This window comes from Physella acuta, unplaced genomic scaffold, assembly GCF_028476545.2.
Source record: "Physella acuta isolate Inbredline_101_S28 unplaced genomic scaffold, ASM2847654v3 ptg002078l, whole genome shotgun sequence".
NCBI classification, from domain to species: domain Eukaryota; kingdom Metazoa; phylum Mollusca; class Gastropoda; family Physidae; genus Physella; species Physella acuta.
The window spans coordinates 133,281-147,224 of NW_026733580.1; the positions used below are offsets into that span (position 1 = coordinate 133,281).

The 13,944-nt window shown below is 33.1% G+C and overlaps 1 protein-coding gene across 1 annotated transcript; it reads right to left on the reverse strand.

Moving 5' to 3' along the window:
• Window positions 1-25: 25 nt before the first annotated feature.
• LOC131932046 (aminoacylase-1-like) lies at window positions 26-9,852 on the reverse strand. The gene is made up of 16 exons (XM_059288911.1): window positions 9,706-9,852; window positions 8,522-8,586; window positions 7,790-7,897; window positions 7,376-7,447; window positions 6,909-6,931; window positions 6,023-6,099; window positions 4,561-4,647; window positions 4,067-4,123; window positions 3,466-3,539; window positions 3,218-3,267; window positions 2,959-3,022; window positions 2,775-2,817; window positions 2,391-2,497; window positions 1,884-1,963; window positions 1,321-1,381; window positions 26-248 (listed from the first exon to the last, which is right to left on the reverse strand). Exons 1-16 carry the CDS (start codon window positions 9,776-9,778, stop codon window positions 99-101), a joined length of 1,191 nt encoding a protein of 396 aa, XP_059144894.1. The 5' UTR covers window positions 9,779-9,852; the 3' UTR covers window positions 26-98.
• Window positions 9,853-13,944: the final 4,092 nt, after the last annotated feature.

A 13,944-nucleotide genomic window follows, 5' to 3' on the forward strand; every position in this document is an offset into this window, starting at 1 on the left:
TTGGTTCTAGAAAACTAGGTCAGACACCAGTTGCTTCTAGAAAAAGTGGTTAGACACAAGTTGGTTCCAAAAAAAACTAGGTCAGACACCATTTTGTTCTAGAAAACTAGGTCAGCCAGGGCAGGGATGATCTCCTCATAGATTTTAATACCTCTGAGGAAAACTTTTTCATTGAGGAACTCATCATTGTCGTGCAACAGTATTGGTGTGTTGTTCATAGGGGAGAATCCTAACATGTTGACACCAGCCTAAGGAAACACAATGGGGGAATTTGTACAATAAAACAATTATTAAAACTATTATAAATAAAGAATGAAGTAATTAAAACATAGCTTTAAATAAAAAATAAACAAGTTTAGCGTGGGGGCGTTGTTCCCAACAACAAGAATTGGTAAAAAGCAAAACAAGTCATTATGGTTGGAGTGTATTTATTCCATTAAAATTAATCAGTTTCTGCGTTCTCAGACACAAACATGCTTCCTCCTCGTTCCACCTCATTCTAACTGCAACCACCCACTGCTACACACCTCACTCCCACTCACAACACATCTGCTGTCACTTGACCAGTTGTTTCCCTTGATCATTCGGTACAACAATAAACACATTAACAAACCCTGACAAAACAATGCCTAGCAACATAATAGTAAGGTGTAGACACACACGCAGCACTCCATCCGATATATACATCTCTCATACTCATCACCACAGTTGGTATTTATTTACACTATATTCTTCTTCTGCATCTAACCTAGTCTATACTTTGTAAATTCATTATAGAAACTTCTGCAAAAGATTTTGTCAAAGCTATTTAATACCATGAGTTGCGATTTTTTTATTATGATAAATAAAGATTCTAACCTAAAAGTCTAAAGTTTGAATATGGGTTCAAGTCGGTTTGAATATCCCAGAGTCCACCCAGCTCTGATAGGGAAAGTAAAGGCAGTTGGGAATAGTGCTGAAAACATTATTCCTTTATATGCCTAATTCACAGAAACAAGTGAACTCTACTTTACAAGCCCCATGGGTTGTCAGGCTTGAAAAGGGAAATTTTACTATGGTAACTAGAAAATAAATACTGAGATTCCCAAATATAGACAAGCCTATTCAACACTCATAAGCTGCTACTGCCATTAAATCCTTAGCAATGTACAGTATTTTATTCATGAGTTAATGATAACCCATCCTTTATTTAAAAGAAAAATTCTAAACTTTTAGAATAGATTATGTTGTGAACAAACTGACATAGCAATCAGAATTGGCAACAACCAAAATAAGAAGCACACAAAGCTGGTAGTCCAGACATGACAAATTGTTCATTACCTTTCTAAAGTGTCTGCTGTCAGTTCCACCAGGGAAAATTTCTGTTTCCAGATCCACATTGCTACAATAATCAAACAAAACACGTTACACAATATTCCAATCATACAATAATAAAACTAAATGTGTTACACAATATTCTAATGCTACAATAATCAAACAAAACTCTAGTTAAATAATATTCTAAAGCTACAATAATCAAACAAAATAATATTCCAATTTTGTGTTAAATTTGAAAGTGATTAAACTGAATTTTCTTTCATATTGCCTAAGAGTTTTTCATCTGATCTACATATCGTTTAATAGGTTACAATTTAGCAAAATATACACTACCCTTATGGTATACATTTTTAATTCATTTAAAAAAAAATATACTGTGGATGATATTGTGGATGACAGGAAAATTACATGACATGCATTTAACTTGCTTTTATAACAATAGAATGCAATGGAAATGTAAATCAAGCAGTTTTTTAAAGAGATAAAATTAACATTTAACTCTCATTGAAAAAAAAACAAGAAGATTCTTAGCCTATAAAATATGTAAATGCCACGTTAATACTTACGCTCTTTCACAAGCCTTTTTAAAAGCCACAAACCATGGATTAGCATCAGAGACATCTACCATCTCAGTCATTTGACCTTCCTGATTAGAATTTTATAATTTCAGGTGAGATTTCATTGACATGTTTAACTATAAATTTGTGTAGAAAACATTCATGGGAAAGGGTACGAAATAAAAGCTATTCAAGCAGCAGTAAAAGCCCATATCATGTGTAAATAGATCCTTTTGGCATCCAGTTTTTCAACATAAATAATATTAATAAAGTGGGCTTTAAAGGTAGAGAAAAATAATAATACGTGTTTTTATCACATTTTTGATACCTCTAAGCATTTGTATTTCTAAAAGATAAACTCAGCAATGTTTCTTGAGTTGACAGCCATTTTTGGAAGACATTTCTTCAAAAAGTATTTGGATGTTAAAAAATGGTTAAATTTTACATAAGATACCTTGAACTAGAGTACTAAGTGCATGAAAACATGTTTTTGTGTGTTGAATAAATGTGACTTACATGTAACATTTCAATAGACACATCAGGACCTGCTTCCTTACACCACTGCAAAACTTTCTCTTTGAAAGCTGAGAAATCTGTTGTGGGCGGGATCCTCACATCAAAAGCTGAAAGATAAACAACAATTTTGGTTATTTATACAGTCATTCTAGTAAATTTGTCTAAACAAATTTCAAATTTACATTTTCTTGTAGAGGTAAAAAAAAATTGACCTAAAAAGTCGCTTTAATTTTTAGCCTTTAAAAGTCAGAAAAAAAAAATTAAAAAATCTCCAGCTGTGTTTTTAAGTTGACAGTTTAAAAAATAAACATTTAATGTAAAATCAATATAAAAATATTCATTATCCAATATACTAAAATAAAACATGTATAAAACAATCCTTACTGGCAGATAACTCGGCTGGGACCACGTTGGGTTGCACGCCACCCTAGAGTTGAAGACAAACATTCAATGAAAGTTAAATGCTAGTTAAAAATCCCGCAAATAAACTACATAAAATAACAAGAACAATAATATTACAAATATACTGGTGTCGAGATTTTTTAATACACACAATATCTTTACATACCTCCAACATTGTCATGTTAACAGTTGTGAATGCTCCAAGCCCCTTGCTAGGATCTTCTTTGAACCTGAAAACAATCACACAGCAAATTTAATACAACCAAAACATATTGGACTGTACGGCTGAATGATCATGTCAAAACACAGCTAATCTGAAAGTCTATGTCCAGTGCAACGAACTTCAGTAATAACATTTTTTTTTTAAAATATGAAGTTAAAATTCTAATTTTTATTAAACAACGCTTTTTATATGTACTACGTACTTTTTCTCTTGCTCATCTCGCAGTCCAAGAAACTTGTTCATTATGTATTGCTGGTATCAGAAGGAAAAAAAAATCCATGACACTAACAGTTAAGTCAAACTCCCCAACCCCTCCCCCCCCACCCCATTAAGGTGTATGAAATCATTTTTAGATGAGCCCTAATATAACTTAACATTTGAGAACACTCATTTCCAAAAGATTAAGACAAAGATAAGTAGACCGCTATATAGCGAAAGAAAAATACTGACCAGTTTTTTAGCTGCTGTGTTTTCAATGAAAGCCAATCCATGACCAGGGCTGCCTTTACAAAGTACTTTAATCCCTGATAGAACAAAACTGTGTTTTAATTATGATAATATATACAAAGCACAGTTAGTTGGATGCTTTACTAGTGATGTCTTAAAATCTAATTAAAGTTTAAATTAAAAGATTCTGTATTAGTAAAAAGCTTCAGTAATCTTCATCTTTTCCCATTCATACCCAAGACATATGGGGAAAATGAAGTAGAGTTAATCTATTTCAATACCCTCAGAATTCAAGGGGATAGTGCTATGCCCAGCCACTTTCTTTTCCAAATGTGAGTCAGGTACCCATTAGAGCTGAGTTAACTCAGGGTCGTCAATAAGAATTGAGCCCGAGACTCAAACTTATGACTTTTGGGCTAGCAGCCATGAGCTCTACCATCCGACCATACTATATAAGATATAATCAATTAAGTAATGATTAACTGCTTAAGTAATAGTTAACTCGGCTTCAGTAATGGTTAACAGCTTCAAGATCAGTAGGCAGCTTCAGTGTTATTTAACACATGCTTGTTAACATTTTTATATAAGACAAAGTGCAACTCACACCAGATTGACCTTTCACCGTAGAAAACTCTCATCTTCTCACCAGGATTTGCAATACCTGTGCATAGATTTTGTTTTTTAAACTGTAAGTATGTCATCAATTTATTTTTGTTCTGCCAAAATTTTTAAAAAGAAACTTCTTTAAAATGACTATAAACATGCCACAAATTTCACAGTGTGACCTGAAGTTTTAAAAACTCAGACATAAAGTTGTTTTTCTTTTTAAACTCTTCCATAAACAACTTATCAGGCAACACTAAAATTCTAAAGCCAACTACTTTTTTCTGTACAGAAAAGTGAAAATTCAGCCAGTAAACTATTTATCTTCATCTAATCCACATTTGTTTAGAAAAGTGAAAATTCAGAATGTGAACTATTTACCTTCATCTAATTCAAATTTGTACAGAAAAAAAAATATCCTGTGTTTGAACTATTTATCTTCATCTAATTCAAATTTGTATAGAAAAGTGAAAATTCTGCCTGTGAACTATTTACCTTCATCCAACCCAAATTCAATGTTCAGGTCCTGGAACTGCTTGGAAGTTGAAAAAACCTGAGCTGGTTTGCTCCCTATTTCCTCCTCTGTTGAATTAAAATTTTGGAATTAATACTTTTCACTTCTAGTAACTTTTCTTTAATTACTCTAAAATGAGTCTAGGACATTACCCCCCCCCCCCCACCCCCCATCAATTACCCCCTGGGGAATTACCCCCCCCCCCCCTCCATTAAGTTAACATCCTGACTCTAACTCCAACTTTATACCTATATATTACTTAATCCTAACCTTAAGAAAAAGACCAAAACCTAAGCATTCACCTCAGCCAAAAACCTAACCCTAACACTATCCTTAACCTTCACTCTAACAATTTTCCTTACCCTCGTTGTACTTTAAGCTATGACAGGGGAGGGGGGGGGGGGGGTAATGTCCTACTTGGCCGGAAAGAGGGGGGGATTGACAGGGGGTAATTAGGTAATTACTCTGGGTGGGGGTAAATGCCCATATAAAATAAGCACAAACCGATCAGCAAAACAAACTTTAGAGGCTCAAGGTAATATTTTGATCCATTTTCTTAAAACATTACCAGGTAAGTAAGAGTCAGATGGAGTTTAACCCTTTACTTGTGGCAGGTTAAGTTATATAAACTTTGTAGAATTGAAATATTATTTAAATTCTATCTTACTAAATAGTGTTAGGCAAACACTGGTCTAAATCTTTTATTCCTAACAATATAATGGCAAGAATAATAAATGTTAAAAATTTTAAGGATATCTCTAATTATTTATTGTGATATTAGAATCATTACAACAGTTCACAGTTCAAATACATTATAGGATTATGTGTACTTGGGTTAGCAAAAAATAAAAGCTACCTTAGCAGCACAATCAAACAGAAATAACTTTTTAATTAAGTGCCTGTATTATATTACTGTAGTGTATTGTGTCTTAGCAATACACCACTTCAGAATGATTAAGATGTTGGTTTTATTTTGTTGGTTAATAGCTGCTGGTGCTGTTGAGGTCAAATTAAAGGTCAGGGTTACAGTTAGGTTAGTAAACACTAGCAAATAACAGCTTCTACACAACAGATAATCTGGGCTGTGTCAACTTGTAAACAAATGTACATGTACTGTGTACACATAATCCTTTACCTGTTGTACTTAACAAATGTAAATGTTTAGAGTACACAAAATCCTTACTGCTGTGCTAAACAAATGTACATGTGTACACATAAACCCTTCTCTGTTGTGCTAAACAAATGTACATGTGTACAGATAAACCCTTACTGTTGTGCTAAACAAATGTACATGTGTACAGATAAACCCTTCTCTGTTGTGCTAAACAAATGTACATGTGTACAGATAAACCCTTACTGTTGTGCTAAACAAATGTACATGTGTACAGATAAACCCTTCCCTGTTGTGCTAAACAAATGTACATGTGTACAGGTAAACCTTACCTGATGTAAACAGCAAGTAAATGGTCCTGGCAAATGTCTTCCCTTGAGCTTTTAGGTTTCTGATAGCCTCTAAGTACCTGGTTATTGGGGAAACAATAACTTGATAACACTATCAGATTTTGATAGATGATAACACTATCAAATATATATATAGATAACACTATCAAACATTTATAGATAATACTATCAGATTTTGATAGATGATATCAATATCATATATTTATAGATAACACAATCAGATTTTGGTATATAATAATTACAATATCATATATTTATAGATAACACAATCAGATTTTGGTATATAATAATAACATTATCATATATTTATAGATAACACTATCAGATTTTGATAAATGATAATACTATCAAATATTTATAGATAACACTATCAGATTTTGATAGATAATAACTATATCATATATTTATCAGACTTGGACTGATTATAAAATCATTACTATCAAACATTTTATCAGATCTGAATAGATTATAAAAGTTAACTCTAACGGATATTGAGATCAGAAATTGAAAAATGATAAACATTTTTTGTATCAAATTTGTACAGATAATACTATCAGATTTCAAATTATTCAAAACAATGATGAAAACATAAACATTTTACAGATGATACGGTAGAATCTATTGATTTTAATAGAGACTATTTTCATAGACAACAATACAACTTTGACAGAGATCAACAATAAAACTTCAATGGGTGATATACTGTAAAATTTGAAAGGATGAGAACACAAAAGCATTTTGAAACTCATTTATCAAGCACAAGTACAAAAGAAAAAAAAAAATTCTTCATCACAGACGTGACAATACATTAATACAACACTGGTACAATAAGATAAAGCACCTGTCACCATACTCATTAATTTCTTACCAGCTTGTGACACATTTCATATCCTGAAAATATACAAAATACAGTACTAGCGTAGATCAATATTGAATTTTCAGGTTAACCTTATATATTTTTTCTACACTAAGAGCTTTAACTTTATTACAGTATTCTCTTTTTAAAATCATTTTCATTTCAAATTGTATTCATGATATACCCTACTGTATACGGTGTTGGTCTTTATACTTATATTATTTTACTGAGAGATATAGGTTGGAGATGATGCTTAATTAACAGATAAATTCTGAATGAATTACAATGAATGTAAAGTATTTCACAACATATGCAAGTATGTTACACTATATTGGACTGTCACAGCAACGATTCTTATACTGTTAGAGTAGAAAAATTGCGCTTTAATGGTTTTATAATACTTTGGGATTTTTTACTTTCATATAAGCCCTAATGTATGTTGATAATGATAAAGATATAGTCAACCACAGCAAACTAACCTGGGCGCCTCTTGCATATATGTTTCCTTTTTCATCTTTGTCTGCACTAAATGGTTCATGAGTCCATTTTTCCTAAATAAAAAGTGCAACCGCTTTAGCATTGATTACTTCTTTCTTAAATACAAAATTCTATTGTTTCATCGGATAACTTCTTTCCTACATGTACAACACAAATAGTTTAACACTGGTAACTTTAATAGTTGTTAGACCCAGAGCTAACTTGAAGAAAGTAAAATCATCAGTCATCCAAAAAAAAAACATAACTTTAATTTTAATGCAAAAAATATTTTAAAATGTTTTCTTACATAAAAAAAAAATAATTTCCATTTATAATTTAGTCAAATTAATTTTAACTAAGGCTTCCTTAATGATAAGTTTCTGGGTCATGAATATAATTAAAATGAAATCACTTACAGGAAACACTGGTACAACATCCATATGGGAGGTAAGAAGTACAGATTTTAATTCTGGTTGCTGTCCCTTCCATGTCATCAGGCCCAAAGGTTTTCCTGTTACACCACTCTAAAATTTAAAAAAAAATAATATTTTATTCTTTCTAAATAGCCTTGCTTGTGCTATTAATTATGTTATTTGTTTAACACAATATATCTTACTAGGGCTTAGGGCTAGTGATTATGGTTTCATGTAGGGTTATGGCTAGGGATAGTCTAAGAAAATAATATGGATGATTTTCATCAGAGCAAATATTAATAATTTTAAACTGAATTAATGAAAAACCATCTTGTGTTATTATGGGACGAAGTGGCCTGGCCATAAGTCTCAAGTTCGAATCCAGGTTCAAGTCAGTACATCGTCCCTGAGTCCACACAACTCTGATGGTTACCTAACTTACATTAGGGTGAGTAAAGGCGGCTGGGCATAGTCCTGACAACACTATACCTAAACATGCCAAGGTCACAGAAGCAGTTGAACTTGCCCATTAGATGGTCAGGTTTGAAAGGAACTTTACTTTTACTTTACATCTTGTGTTGTTGCTACCGGTGTTTATTCCTTAGCCAGCCTGTTGGCTGAAATAAGCACAGGATGTGGGAGGATATTAGCACCTTGTGAATTTCCACTATCATTGGACGCAATAAGCACTACATATATTATTGTTATCCCAATGTTTCTATTAATAGCGCTCACATCAAGTATTTTGAAATCCAGCCCAATTTCTGTGGCTTGTTGTTTCAGAAACTGAAGAGCTGCATCTGAAATTAGACATAAATTCATTGAAAGTCAACAAGCTTTAGTAGAGTAGAGGGATAATTGTGGTTACTATTGTCTATTAATAGACTTCCAAAAATAGACGTGTTAGGTTGTTAGTAGAATTGTAATCTTGTCTAATTTTACGGTTAGAAATTAGGGATTATAATTATATTTCGAGTCGTCCCTTTGAATCCCGGTCAGAACGTCACCCCCCCCCCCTCACCAAATACAACACACACACACACACACCCCCTCCCTCTTTGCCAAATAGCATGAATTTGTGAACTCATTTTTTTTTATTTAACAGGAACAAAGCAACATTTAAGGGTTTTCTTAATAGTTAGTATTGTGCGCCACCAACCCCCCCCCCCCCCCCCCCCCCAGTCGTTGTCAGGATCCTCAATATAAAATTTACAAGACTTTTCAACTCTAATTATTTATTTCGTCATGGTATCACGCCTAACCTAAATTGTGAACCTCGTGAAGCTACTGTTGTGTTAGGTTACTTAAAGGTTACAGGCTACAGTTAATTTGTTAGTTTGTTTTTTCATAAAAGTGATATAAAATCAAAGGTATTTTACGCTATGTGGTACTACGTAATAATACAGTATAATTATAAATAGGCCTACACAACTATGATGGACTTATAATGTATAAAATACAAAATTTACAGATTAAGGTAGGGGCCCAATTATAATTTTTGTATAGGGGCCCAAAAATCCTAGCTACGCTGCTGTATAGAGTATTAGTATATTGAGTATATTGTATATTATAGTATAGATCTAGATCTAGAGTAGTAAAATAGAGGGCCTAGCCCTTACTTGCTAGATAGGATCTAAATCTAGACTCTAGATCTAGATGATCTAGAATAATCTAGATCTAGATACTAGATATAGATCTAGATTCTACTTGATTGAGGACCAGAGTAAGACATCATTATTACGGACTCATTAGAGTTAGAGTTAGAGTGTTAGACTCAGCACTGCAGCCTACGAGTTTTTAAAATTATGAAATGTGCATGACAAAGCAGAAATGTATGGCAAAGAATCACAATATCAATTAACTCTAGACTAGATTTTAGACATACATTAAAATAAGTATAAGAATCGATGCTTTATTACCATAATCAGGCGTTGGGTGCATAGTATTTATACGTAAATATTCGCGAAACCGGTGTACAGACTGGTCCTCCATTGTTCAATGTTGTTCTCTGTCAGTGGTGTAAATTCACCTATGAACTTTCACCTTTGTTCTCGAGGTCAAACCTTTAACTTTAACCTTTAGCTTACTTTAGCTGTTTATCGAGTAACTGTACTACACATTTGATTAGTCAAGGACTTAGATTAGTTTTTAACAAATGATAATATTTCCACTTCTTTTTGGTAGGCTAGACACGTATCTAATGGTTTTAATTAGTTTTAAATGGACGAAGGGAAAAATATAGGCCTGTATAATATTATTTTGCTTTTAAAACTAATAAGAATAAAGCCTTATCCCCTATCTACAATAACGGCACACGGTAACAGTGTTTCTTCCAGACTTTTTTTCTCCGGGGGGGGGGGGGGGGGCACTTGAAATTTTCGGGGGGGTCGGGGGGGGGGGCTGGGGCGGTAGACTTTCTTCGTGGGGGGGGGGCGGATACTGTTAAAAGTATATATTTTCTATATAAATTATATGCCTGGAAGAAACTCTGCACGGTATAGGCCTACACCTCAGTATCGCAGATTCCTCGTCACACTGACAATTTTATTTTAACAGCGATTTCTTTCTGCAATAGGCTATTCACTTAGGGGGTCATCCATAAATGACGTCACGCTTTTTTTTGAGACGATTGTTACCTTCCCTCTCCCCTCGGTCACACATTGTCACAAAAAACCAGACCCCCCCCCCCTAAAATGACGTCATACCTCAGCCTACAACACCCCCCTCCTCAAAATTGCCATTGAATTTTTCTTAAAATATCGATATTTTTCCAAAATCTTGTCTGAACTCTGTTATCATAAAGTATTTTAACCAGTTCCTACAACAATTTATTAAAACGGGTTTCTAAGACGCGAAGTAGCTCGTTTTCTAACATTGCTTTTTTATAAAGCGAAAGTGTGAAGTCACACCATCTGAACACCCGTCCCCCTCATCACACACCGTCACAAAATTACGGAAACCTCCCCCCCCCATCCCTCTACGAGTGTGACATAATTTATGGACGATCATTAAGTGTAATACCCTGGCATATAGTCAAATAAAAAAAATAATGTTAAAAATTTCGAATCCCGAGGCGGATGTGGCTCGATAGCTGGGGACAGCCACTCTTCTAGGAGACAACTCAAAAATCGAACAACTACTGCCTTCTTTGTTCTTCGATTGACAAAGGCTATGGAAGCAAATCCACAAAGAAAAGCAGGCTGAATTCAGAGTCAACGGCTTATACGCCGCATAAGAAGTTGACACGTAATACCGTAATACTTAATTGTGTTAGAGGAAATTCCTTCCAACATTACAATTAAGAACGAAGAAGAAGAAAAGTAAAGAAGACAGTTAAAACGGTGTTTTATCAGTTAAAAAAAAGTGAATCTAAACCGAAAATGCAAAAAAAAAATGTTGGAGTGGGTGGGGTGACACTTTTACTAACCTTACGATTTGTCGCCCGAGGTCGAGCTAGTGACGCTACTCAAGGTCTTAGGCTAAAAAATATATTTTAAAAATGGCATTTTTAGTTTGTTTGTTTTTCAATTAATTATCTACAAAATCCAACAAAACACTGAACATTACTCAAGGTCTTAGGCTAAAAAAATATATTTTAAAAATGGCATTTTTAGTTTGTTTGTTTTTCAATTAATTATCTACAAAATCCAACAAAACACTGAACATTACTCAAGGTCTTAGGCTAAAAAAATATATTTTAAAAATGGCATTTTTAGTTTGTTTTTCAATTAATTATCTACAAAATCCAACAAAACACTGAACATTACTCAAGGTCTTAGGCTAAAAAAATATATTTTAAAAAATGGCATTTTTAGTTGGTTTTTTTTTCAATTAATTATCTACAAAACCCAACAAAACACTGAACATTACTAAACGACAGTTCACCTCTTACTCACTTCCCTATCAATAAAACAGCACATTATTCTGTTAGCCCTATAAAAAAAAATGTCTAGATTTTCTGGAACCACATACCTGCAGGTACGTAGAGAGGGATTCCTGGTAGGGAGAAATTGAATTAAAACCATATCAACGATCGGCAGGCCAGTAATTATTTTAAGTGAGCCTCCCTTTCTCTAATGATGATTTTAGAGTTAGGTAATAAGAAAAGAAACGAAGGCTGGGGAGTCTGAGGGTATGGCTTAAATCTTCTGGCTGCGGGTAGCTTGTTCCAGCTTATATATGTGACTTTATTTTTTTCGAATGCGGAGTAGGCTTATAAATGGGGGTACTCTATAGTAATCATGCAAAAAAAAACAACATTAAACAAAACACGCAAAATAGATTTTGACAAAACGTCGCGTTTTACACCTTCCTGAGTCGGAAAAAACTTCAGCTTTGCAATCTTGTCTGTCTGTGTATTTGTATCGGTGTGTTGGTGAATATGAACAAGATAACGTGAGTTGCGTTTCAGTTCAGTGGACAAGATTTCATGCAAAAGTTTGTATCCATTTTGTAGTTTTCTATTGAGCTAGACTGCTAACCCGGTCAGTAAACCGTCCTTGAGTCCACCCAGCTTTGAAGGGTACCTAAAATATGTTAGGTAAATTAAAGGCGGCTGGGCATAAGACTGACCACATTATCCCTTCATATGCCACAGTCGCAGAAACTGGTGAACTCTACTTCTCTTGTCCCATAGATCGTCAGGTTTTTCGCCTGTGTTTTCTCCAACTAATAAAAATAAACCAGGGCTACTTCACAAACTGCTATATTTCTATATCTACCTCAAATCCTCTGGAGGTAGCACCCCAAACTTTACTGTTATATAAGAATAAATGAGAAAGTTTAGGGGAACTTACTCTCGCTTTATTTAATTTTAACAGCGTTTCCATTTTAAATTATCTAACCTTAAAGTTCCGGTGTAAGACCTCATTACCAAAATACTTAAGCCGTAAGATTTTCAAGTCGTTGACCGTTCAATCGTTTTCTAGATTATCGGTGTAATCATCTTTACAGCTTAATGATCCACTTAATTATTTGCTAAGTTAAAATAAATGATCTAACATCAACACTCTGATTCAATTGCGAGCTTTAATTGCGACAACCTTTTCCGAGATAGATAAGTGTGTCAAAATCTATTAGGATTCTATTAGCGGTTATCTCCCTACAATCAACACGATTCATTAAACAGCACGTAACTTTTTATTCTCTCCCCTCGTTTCACCCACCATCAGTTACTCCCCCTTTCCTTCTCCTATCTTTTTATTGCTAAGGCTGTTACGGGCAGTGCATTTAAATCAAGCTAAACGTGACTTGGAATACTTCCACGCCGGTGAAATATGCATGCAAGTTTAATGTTAGGCCTACCTTCAACCCCCTGGCATCTATCTCTCGCCGCAGCCAACTTTAATTACGCAAATTGATGTCAGGTAATCCAGTTAATAATAATTAATAAAGCATAACACTGAAAGCTTGAACTCTGGTCTGCAACACATTGTGCAATTCTTGTACTTGGTACTCATTCAATATCAACTTTCTACCATCAATGCAACCTGTTAATATGTATATATATATATATATATATATATATATATATATATATATATATATATATATATATATATATATAATATATATATATATATATATATATATATATATATATATATATATATATATATATATATATATATATATATATATATATATATATATAATTATATATATATATATATATATATATATATATATATATATATATATATATATATATATATATATATATATATATATATATATAATTATATATATAATTATATACATTTAATAAAACACCAAAATAAAGCCCTTTGTTTTTATATTTTATTTTCTGTGTTAAGTAAAATAGTAATGTAATGCTCATTCAAAATGTGTGAATAAAATTTAGTTGTTATAAAACAACCCTTTCATTTAGCTATCGCCACTCTTCAATTTAAATTAAAAGTACTTTCTGAAACTGCACTACAAATCAGACAAGAATAGAAATAAAATAAAAATAACAATGCTTTAAGTTTCTTGTTTTGCTTATGACTGGGAATTCCTGCATTTACCATTCAAGTGCTTCATTATTTGATAAGTGCCCGACCACAAAAACACGGAGTGTTCTATTGGTTTTAGTTCTTAGCAACAAAGTGGTTCTAGAACTTTTGCAATTAAATTCATATTGTACCTGAAAATATCTT